At 39.6% G+C, this 11,233-nt stretch overlaps 1 protein-coding gene across 1 annotated transcript in view; it reads left to right on the forward strand.

Moving 5' to 3' along the window:
• The window catches only part of Rab18 (RAB18, member RAS oncogene family), a 31,360-nt gene extending 20,389 nt beyond the window's left edge, over positions 1–10,971 (forward strand). The window contains 4 exon segments of the mRNA NM_001012468.1: positions 4,718–4,790; positions 6,055–6,173; positions 6,444–6,510; positions 9,715–10,971. Of these exon segments, the coding sequence (NP_001012486.1) occupies positions 4,718–4,790; positions 6,055–6,173; positions 6,444–6,510; positions 9,715–9,890 (435 nt within the window). The 3' untranslated portion in view covers positions 9,891–10,971.
• The last annotated feature ends 262 nt before the right edge of the window (positions 10,972–11,233 follow it).

An 11,233-nucleotide genomic window follows, 5' to 3' on the forward strand; every position in this document is an offset into this window, starting at 1 on the left:
TCATATACAGCAAACCAATAGCCAACATCAAACTAAATGGAGAGAAACTTGAACCTATGTTACTAAAATCAGGGACTAGACAAGGCTGCCCACTCTCTCCCTACCTATTCAATATAGTTCTTGAAGTTCTAGCCAGAGCAATCAGACAACAAAAGGAGGTCAAAGGGATACAGATTGGAAAAGAAGAAGTCAAAATACCACTATTTGCAGATGATATCATAATATATGCAAGTGAAAATCCCACCAGAGAACTCCTATGGCTGATAAACAACTTCAGCATAATGGCTAGGTATAAAATTAACTCAAACAAATCAGTAGCCTTTCTCTACTCAAAGGATAAACAAGCTGAGAAAGATATTAGGGAAACCTTCACAATAGTCACAATAGTCACAAATGATATAAAATACCTCAGTGTGATTCTCACCAAGCAAGTGAAAGATCTGTATGGCAAGAATTTTAAGTCTCTGAAGAAAGAAATTGAGGAAGATCTCAGAAGGTGGAAAGACCTTCCATGCTCATGGATTGGCAGGATTAATATAGTAAAAATGGCCATTTTGCTGAAAGCAATCTACACATTCAAGGCAATCCCCATCAAAATTCCAACTCCACTCTTCATAGAGTTAGAAAGAGCAATTTGCAGATTCATTTGGAATCATAAAAAGCCCAGGATAGCAAAATCTATTGTCAACAATGAAAGAACTTCTGGGGGAATCACCTGACCTCAAGCAGTTTTACAGAGCAATAGTAATAAAGACTGTGTGGTATTGGTGCAGAGTCAGGCAAATAGATCAGTGGAATAGACTTCCAGACCCAGAAATGAACCTACACACTTATGGTCACTTGATCTTTGACAAAGGAGCTAAAACCATCCAGTGGAAAAAAGATAGCATTTTCGACAAATGGTGCTGGTTCAACTGGAAGTCAGTGTGTAGAAGAATGCAAATCGATCCATTCTTATATTCCTGTACAAAGCTTAAGTCCAAGTGGATGAAGGATCTCTACGTAAAACCAGGTACACTGAAACTAATAGAAGAGAAAGTGGGGAAGAACCTCAAACACATGGGCATAGGGGAAACAGAACACCAAAGAATTATGTTCTAAGAACAACAATAAACAAATGGGACCTCCTAAAATTGCAAAGCTTTTGTAAGGCAAAGGACACTGTCAGTAGGAAAAAAAGGCAACCACCCGATTGGGGAAAGATCTTTCCCAGTCTTACATCTGTTTGAGGGTTAATATTCAATATATACAAAGAACTCAAGAAATTAGACTCCAGAGAACCAAATAATCCTATTAAGAAATGGGGTACAGAGCTAGACAAAGAATTTTCAACTGAGGAATATTGAATGGCCCAGAAGCACTTAAAGAAATTTTCAACATCCTTATTCATCAGGGAAATGCAAATCAAAAAAACCCTCAGATTCCACTTCACACCAGTTAGAATGGCTAAGATCAAAACCTCAGGTGATAGCAGATACTGGTAAGGATGTGGAGAAAGAGGGAATACTCCTCCATTGTTGGTGAGATTGCAAACTGGTGCAACCACTCTGGAATCAGTCTGGAGTTTCCTCAGAAAATTAGACCTAGTACTACCTGAGGACCCAGCTATGCCACTCTTGGGCATATACCCAAAAGATGCTCCAACATATAACAAGGACACATGCTCCATTATGTTCATAGCAGCCTTATTAATAGTAACCAGAAGCTGGAAAAAAACCCAGATGCCCTTCAACAGAGGAATGGATAGAAAAAAATTGGTACATTTACACAGTGGAGTACTACTCAGCTAATAAAAACACTGACTTCATGAAATTCTTAGGCAAATGGATGGAACTAGAAAATATCATCCTGAGTGAGGTAACCAATCACAAAAAAAAAACCACACATGTACTCACTGATAAATGGATATTAGCCCCAAAACTCGGATTACCCAAGATACAATTAATTCACAGATCATATGGAACTTAAGAAGAATAAAGATCAAAGTGTGGATGCTTCAGTCCTTCTTAGAAGGGGGAAGAAAATTCTCACGGGAGGAAATGTGGAGACAAAGTATGGAACAGACTGAAGAAAAGGTCATCCATAGAGTGCCACACATGGGGATCCATCCCATATGCATTTACCAAACCAGACACTATTTTGGATGCCAAGAAGTGCATGCTGACAGGAGCCTGATATAGCTGTCTCCTGAGAGGCTCTGCCAGAGCCTGACAAATACAGAGGTGGATGCTTGGAGCCAGCCATTGGACTGAGCACAGAGTCCCCAGTGGAGGAGTTAGAGAGAGGACTGAAGGAGCTGAAGGGGTTTGCATCCCCATAGACATAAGAACGATATTAACCAACCAGACACCCCAGAGCTCACAGGGAGCTCCCTGAGTGACCCATGGGTGCAGCCTCATATGTAGCAGACCCTGGCCTTGTTGGACATCAATGGGTGGAGAGGTCCTTGGTCCTGGGAATGCCCCAGTGAAGGGGAATTCCAGGGTGGGGAGGCGGGAGGGAATGGGTGTGTGGGTGGAGGAGCATCCTTATAGAAGCAGGGGGAGGGGTGATGGGGTAGAACATTTTTGGATGGGAATCCTGGAAAGGGGATAACATTTGAAATGTAAATAAATAAAATATCCAATAAAATAGAATAAAAGAACAACAATAAAGAAAAATCAAAACAAAAAACTAGAATATTTAAATGTTTTACATGATGGAATTCTGAGAATTCCAGTATTGTGGATACTGAATGCTGATAATTTATTATTTCTTTGTATGTAAGTAAATTGTTTTAAATTTTATCTCAGAATAACTTGTCTTTTTGTAGCATAATTTGTATGTGTTTGCCTGCATTTATTTCTGAGTACCAAGTGCATATTTGGACATAAAAGGACATTAGATTCCCCTGGAACTGTAGTTAACAGACTATTGTGATTGACTACATTGGGAGCTAGGAACTGAACCCTGGTCTTTACATGCCCCAAGTACTCTTATCTTCTGAGTCATCTCTATATCCTGTATTTTACCTTTTAGAATAAAATTATCTTAAATAGAGTCAGATTTAAGTCTGTGACTACTTGATAATATATGCTTTCATGGCTTTTGATGAAATTGATTTCACATGTGATTAAAAATCTTAAGTCCAACATAACAAAAACCCCTTTATTTAGTTGCATTCATTATGGTGGGGTGAAACCAGTTACATTCTTCTGTGGTGGCAGAATTTGACACTTGTGTCATGGATCCCAGTGGACTTCTTTTACAAACTTGAGCCTTGTTTACTTATTATAGTTTTATCATGATTATTAAAAGTCACCACAATCTTTATCAGTTACAATCTGCTTTAGATTGGAAGGCTGCTTGGTGAAGCTTTAGTTTATATAATTGCCTTTTAAGACTTAAGCATACATGCAAATTGAGTGATTTGCAAGAAACTTTGAAGCCTCAGGAATTAAAAGAGAGAAATTGGGTTTCCACTACAATTTCTGTTCAAAAAGTTTACCTGTGTTATGTCTTCATCTAAACAAATGTAGCAGAGCTAGGGGTAGCATTCTTGGCTGCTGTGAATCTGGGAGCAAGGATGGTACATTCATATTTGAAGGAATGGCCTATGTTCAGAGCTCTTTATCTGGAAGTGAATTTCCTCTTGTGTCTTGTGAGACTCTGCATTTCCTTAAATACTCTGTTGTCTTAACTGCATTCTTCTCTCCATATTGCTGGCACCTCTAGTTGCTGTTTCAGAATTCCTCTCCAATCTTAAAAGCATCTTAGAGGTTATGAACACTGTTGATGTTGGCAGGAGTTTGTGCTTGCTCCACAGCAAAACTTAGGTTTGCACAAGATCCTGGCAGCAAAGATGAGGTTTGGCTATACGTCTTCACTGTCATCCAGGTCACCTTACATCAGTGGCCCAGATCGGAAATATTTAATGCACCTTTAACTGGGCTGTATAGAGATACGTAACTGAATGGGCCTGGGTGCTTTTACAACTTTAGCAGCCCTTTCACAATAATGCAGATAATAATCAGCAGATACAGCTCTGTAAGGGCCTAGATGCCTTGAAGCATAATTGAGGGGTCTGGAAAGAGGACCAGAAAGGACTCAGGCCCCTGGAAGGAGAGGAAATTAGTCGTCGTCCCCCCAAACACCCATGTTCTGACTTCTTTCTCTCCCTCTTTCCCTTCCTCCTTTCTTCCTTTTCCCCTTCTTCTCCCCTTTCCTCTCTGTAATGTTTTGTTTTATATTTTAACTATGAGAAAATGAGCATTCTTTTTAAAAGATCTTTTAAAAATCCCTGTCCTCAGATAAGATACTCCAGTATCTCTCTTTAAATCATTGGCCCTCATCTTCATTTCTTCATCAGAATAACTTAGGAAGATTTGTTTTTTCCTGTTCCCAACCTAGATTGATTCAGTCAGAACCTTTAGGGATTAGGCATAAATTTCCTGGGTAATTTGATTGTATAGCTGAAGTTAAGAATCATGACTTTCAAAGAAATATATTATGTATGATAAAAATTGTAAGACTCTAAGGGCAAAAAACCTCTTGTGATTTTTTAAGAGATGACCTAATATTAATTGATCTTTACTTATGTAACATGAGTAAAGATATGTTATATTTAAGCTTCGAGTGTTTTTAATATGTTTTTGACTTGCTTAAATATGTTCAGTAGCACTGAAGATATGCTATTTACACTTTGCTTTTCTTAGTAATAATTGCCTGTCATTTCCAGGATACAGCTGGTCAAGAAAGGTTCAGAACATTAACTCCCAGCTATTATAGAGGTGCACAGGGAGTTATATTAGGTAAGTAATTTACTTTAATATACTGTTTAAAATACTATCCATTGGCGTTTCTAATCTAGGAAAGTCAGCATTTTCATTTTCTTTAGGTCTACTTTTTTATGTTTGTGTGTTCAGATATATGTACTTTTAAGTGATAGAGACTTTATTTGATATTATAGAACATTAAACTAAACATTTTTTCAACTCTGTAGAAATTTTAAAAAGAGAAGACTATTATCTTTGGTTTAAAAAATGTTGATGAGAATATAAATTGAAGCTGAACCCCCATATGTCCTAGAGCATTATCAAAACTAGTCTTCATTTATTAGTAAATTAATAACACTTATTTCAATCTGTAAAGAGAGTATTTGTTACTAAGTAAAATCTGTTTTTTTATCAAAAAGTAGCACTAAACACCATATGGATTCATATTCAATCAAAATAGGAAACCAGAAAATTTGGTTTTCAGATAATCTGCTAAGAAGTTCATAGACATCCTCCATTTGGCTGTGCTGTTTTTAAGGGTAGCAAACAGTTTGAAGTCGAGGCTCTTTATGATGCAAGACAACACCAGACAAAAGTGACAGGGAGGAAGCCATGCAGGATCACATTCACTCAGGTTCTGTTGTAGTTAGTGCTTCTCTTTCTGTGAGGAAACACCATGACCGAAAGCAAGCTGGGAGGAAAGGATTCATCTGGCTTACATTTCTGTATCACTGTCCATCACTGGAGACAGTCAGGATAGGAACCTAGAGACAGGAGCTGATGCAGAAACCATGGAGGATGCTGCTTACTGGCTTGCTTCCTGTGGTTTGCTCTGCCTGTAGTCAATACCTACAGTGATCTGGGCCCTCCCATATCAATCACTATTTAGGAAAATGCCCTACAGGCTTGCCTTCAGCCTGATCTTATGGAGGCATTTTCTTAATTGAGGTTCCCTCCTTTCAGATAATTCTAGCTTGTGTCACAGTGACATAAAACTAGGAAGCACAATAACTACACCTACTTTTTAAGTTGAAAATTCTGATCCTTGTTATAAAAAATTAGAGGTTAGCAGATGTTTGAAGTCATACCGTATTTTGATATCTTATTAAGATTTAGATTAAGATACATTGTGCTTGAATGACCTCCCCTTATCAAGCTGCGGTTTTGTTGTAACTGATTGTCAGTTGTAACAGGATATAATTTCCCTTCTGTCACTATGTTAGCTTTTAGTGACTATAAAAGTAAGTCATTGTTCTTATTTTGTGTGACTTTTAAATTAGTGGTTTTGCTTTTATTTCAGTCTATGATGTCACAAGAAGAGACACCTTTGTTAAACTGGATAATTGGTTAAATGAATTGGAAACATACTGTACAAGAAATGACATAGTAAACATGCTAGTTGGAAATAAAATTGATAAGGTAAAAAAGCAGACACTGGACATTCGGGTAGCTCTTTTGTGGGAGGGGAGAGGAGGAGGAGATAAGAGATTTGAACCCAACACTTTTGCATGTTAAACACATGTTCTACCATGGAGCTATAAGTCAACCTGTTTTAGTTTTGTCTTGTTAACTTGCCCAGGCTGGTCCCTAAATTAAAATCCTCTTGGCCTTGTAATTAAATGGGAGTACAGTTTGTGTGCAGTACCCAAGCAGGTAGCAGCCTTAAAACACACTGATTTTGTCTTGTAGGAAAACCGTGAAGTCGATAGAAATGAAGGCTTGAAATTTGCACGCAAGCATTCTATGTTGTTCATAGGTAAGTGTATAAGGGACCATTTCCAGTCTTAAGGAATAATTTTTAAGTAGTGATTTTGCTGAGTTATTTCCTTAAGGAACCATAAAATATATGTAGTTCATTGTTGTCTTACGATACAAAATCTAACAGTAGAGTGAGATTCCTTTTCTCTCGTTTCCACTAGTACACAGGGAATTAGCACCATCTGGGAATTTCATACTAAAAGAAATGCTTCACCCCAGGCCCCACCCCAGGTTTTGAATTGGAACCTAAATTTCAGTGGCATGTTTGTATGGTTTCTGTGCACTAAAAATTTGAGGCACAAGGTTGACAAACTAAAACATGGACCATTCTGCCATTTATTAAGTACAGGAATGCTTGTTAATATATACTTAGTATGTTTGGCTGCTTCTGTGCTACGTGAATGTTTGGTCTCTTCAAGTTATATGGCTCACAAAGCCAAAGGTACTCTCTAGCCTTTTGCAGAAGTTTGTCACCCTTTCTAGACTGTATCTGAGTCGCCTGTGAACTTGTTTCTGTGCTGTCACAGGACCAAGTGTTTCTTAAATGTAAGCTCAGGCTGGAGGGCGGCTCAGCAGTAAAGGCGCTTACACTCCTGCGGAAGACCTGAGTTGGATTCCCAGCACCTACGTAGGTGACTCCTAGATCCAGGGAGATCCTTTGGCTTCTGCCAGCACCAAGCACATGAGTTTGCATGTACAAAGGAACACACACACACACACACACACACACACACACACACACACACACACACACAGAGTCTTGTTTAAAACAATTACCCACACTGACTGCTGACTCTGATGTGACAGCAAATTTTGGAATTCCTGACCTAGTAAATGTGTGTGACTCAGAGAGTAGGGACTTGCAGACTTCTGTGTAGACAGCAGAGTGTAGTAAGGGGCTGGTGTGCTGCTGTTCTGAAGGGAACCGATGGCACCTTTACTTTTGATTGCTCATGTCCCACATCTCCATGAATCTTTCCACTTTTCCCGAGTGTGGAGGATAGAACACTGAACAGACAGACCAAAGCTCCGTCCTGGAGGATAGAACACTGAACAGATAGACCAAAGCTCCCTCCTGGAGCTCGCTTTCTAGCATACAAAGCAGGTTTAACAAGTAAGGAGTGCTATGCAGGAATGCAGGGTGGCAAGAAGGACAGATAGTGACCACTCAGGGAAAGCTTTTGACTCCTCGTGCTGCTGTACAGAAATGTCAGTGTAACACCTAGATGTGGAGACAGTAGCAAGGATTTCCAGAGGTTGGTAGTGTATTTTAGAACAGGAAAGAAGCATACAGAGTATGGTTTGTGAAGTGAAAATAAGAAGCTGCTTCTTCTCTCGATGTGGCCCAGAGGAATGAAGCCAGTGCTGTCATTCCCAGTGGGTCATGGAAAGTTGACGTCTTTGGGAGGTGTGAGTGTCAAAACTGACAGGGTACATGGAAAACTTGGATGAGGACATCAAGGAAAGAGAATGGTTAAAGACACCTCCAAGTTTTTAGTTGGGTCAAGAAGTAGGTGGCTTATACTCCTGTTATCTGTTATGGCAGACTGAGGTAAAGCAGATTGCTGTGGGGAAGTGGAAATCAAGAACTTTACTCAGACACAGGACAAGATAGTGTTCAGATATCTGGTAGACAGGCTAGTTGAGTAGGTGGCATTTAAAATGTGTGATTGGCATGATTATTTCAAGAATATGGATCCAAAAGGGCTGAAGATTGACCTATAGGATATTCCAGTCAGGGCCAGCAGAAAGGCCGTGAGTGACATGCCACTGAGACAGGAGAATTACTAGGAATATTAACTGTTCTGGGAGTCACAGGAACAAGAGGGATTTGATTTGTAATACCAGATGCCAGGGACATCAGGTGAGGTTAGTGTGTCAACTTGACCGGAGGAGCCAGTGCTGACGATTGCTAAAGGAATCCTCTTAATGGAGTCGTGGAAACCAAAGCCAGGTTAGATGGTGCCTGCCTCTGCACACAGCACAGCACACCTCACGGTTTCAGGTACCGTGACCAGTCTTGCTCTGCAGGCATGAAGAACAAGATGGTTAAAATGTTTAATTTTATTATTGGTTATTGTTGATAATTTCCTAGCATTGTGCCTAATTTAAAAGTTAGCTTATCATAGGTGTATACATCACGGTACAAGCTCTGCTTGCATGGGATTGGCTGTTCCAGCTGAGGAAAGCTCGTGAGGTGAGACAGGGAAAACAGCATATGAAGCAGCATGTGGGACAGCACTCTGGCATGAGTTCCATGGAGGATAGAGACACTGGCGGGCGGGGACAGGCTCCTAAAGGAGCTCTAGGACAAGATTGGCTTGTTAATGAGATGGAATGTATGAGCAGACACTGAGATGGAATGATAGTGTTAAAACAGAGAGTACGTGAGCCTTCACAAAATGAGGAGGAGCGGGCTTCTGGGAGCTAGAGAAGGGCTGCTCTGGGCAGCAGCATGGTTAGCTCACCTTTCCACAGAGTAATAGGACAAACAGAAAGCTTGTAAACTTTAATAATGGGATGACCAGAGAATCCTTGCCAAATTGGTTCTGGATCCTTACTCCCAAATATCTTTTTTCACACTAGATAAGGGGCTGAAGTTTTAGCTCTGTGGTAGAGCACACATGCCTGTATGCTCAAAGCCCTATATTCAGTCTTTAGTAGTAAAGAACTGAAACAGACACCGGAGCATCAGCTGGGTTGGAGTAGTGAAAAAGGAAGGCAAGTAGTCTCCTTAGACAGTGAGAAAGACAGGAGATAAGCACTGGGCGTAGAGGGCTGTGAGAACACAGAAACTGGCCAGTGTGCTTGGCTATTGGCACTTCATGTGAATAATTACTTAGTTACACTTTCAGAAAAGTCAAGTTAATCATTTGTGTTGGAGTTTCCTTATCTTAAAGTTGGAATGCTATCTGCATTGGTGGCTCATTTGAAGGATTCGCTGAAAACCTAAGAAAAATACTTAAGACACAGTAGGGTCTTACAAGTGGTAATTGCCGTATAACCCTTAGGGCTAAGCTGATACACTAGTGATCAGAGTTGAAATAGCTCTGGGGGAGTGGAGGAAATTTACTAATGTAGCAAAAGTTTCTGATTTGATTGTTAGTATCTTATAGGTTTCTATTTATACCATAATTCTCTAGAAACGCACGAGACTATGTATAATAAAAAACATACTGTGGTCCTTTTCCTTGACTTTTAGAGGCAAGTGCAAAAACCTGTGATGGTGTTCAGTGTGCCTTTGAGGAGCTGGTTGAAAAGATCATCCAGACACCTGGACTGTGGGAAAGTGAGAACCAGAACAAAGGAGTCAAGCTGTCCCCCAGGGAGGAGAGCCACGGGGGAGGAGCCTGTGGCGGTTACTGTTCTGTGCTATAAACTCTGGGAAGCCGTCTCTTGCATATTGGATCGGATAGTGATATCTCTCTGTATATAAACTCTTAACTGCTAATAGGGACCTTGCAGTTTGCACATAATTGTTTTTATCATGGCAGTGAGTATTTGCAAGAAACCCCTCGTTGGCTTTCCCAGGTGAAGCGGTGTGGTAAGCATGCAGTTTGCAGTCTATGGGGTTTTTTGAGGGGGGGGTTGTTTTTGTTTTTGTTTTTGGTGTTTTTTGTTTTGGGTTTTTATGTAACGTAAAATAGATGTACCTTCATGAGTACATTTGATTTTATGATTTACATTTATCATGTCATTTTAAAAACATCTGTCTAGTATGTGTTGCTGCAAGTCTGCTTTTGTTTTCCCTTTTGCTTAATTACTGAATTACTTGGTATGTAGAACTAGAACCATGGGGAGGTTCCCCTTGAGGAATAACAAAGCATGATTCACAGCTTTTCTAGGATGTTTTAGAGTCTTAGTACTAAGTAAAATTCTCAGTTCAGAATATAGCCCAGGCCAATTCCTAATTAAATCTCTATTTGTTCTGATGATGCTTCCAAAATAGTATTGCTAATTTAAGGAAGTTTGGTATTTACTTTACTCCATGATTAGCTCAGTTATCCAGACATTAACCCCGTGTTGCACACACTGGGTTCCTGGTCTTGGTGCAGTGTTTTGGTTACATGGCATCAGGCAGGCTTTCCTCCATTTGGGTTTCAGAAGAACATAAACAGTGTATTACAGCTCCTTTAATACTCCACTTTAAAACCAACGTGCTTTTTCACACGTGTTGGTAATGTTTGTCCAGGTGCCTCAGTTGTAACTTGTTGTGTAATGACTGTCTGTATCTTATGGCTTCCATAAATGGCTAGTTGCTATTCAGAAACACATTTTTGTGATTTGAAGATGGGGAAGGGAAACACTATAAATGACAATTTGAGAAATGTCTGTTGTTCCAAACTCTGACTGGCGGGGAGATGCTATTGCAGTGAGATCGTTGATAAGTTACTGTAACAAGTAGCCACTAGTTTGTTAAAAACCAACCTGTACAGATTAATAAACTTTTTCCACAATATTCAGTTTTCTAACTCCTCGTTACAGTACATTGTATGTCGTCTCACTCATACATTATTTCATTTCTTTGACCTCTGCTATTTATGCTCCGTAAGTAAAATGTACTTAGACTTGTCACTGTATTGTCCCTTATAAGACTCTGATGTTAATTTTTACAGTTTATTATCTTATGTACAATGGTAAATGATAACACTTTGTGTACCTTTGCAATATGGGTGTTGATGGGTTTACTTCAGATTGGTTTCTTTCTGAACAGGGTGTCT

This window comes from Rattus norvegicus, chromosome 17, assembly GCF_021556685.1.
Source record: "Rattus norvegicus strain SHRSP/BbbUtx chromosome 17, alternate assembly SHRSP_T2T, whole genome shotgun sequence".
Lineage (NCBI taxonomy): Eukaryota > Metazoa > Chordata > Mammalia > Rodentia > Muridae > Rattus > Rattus norvegicus.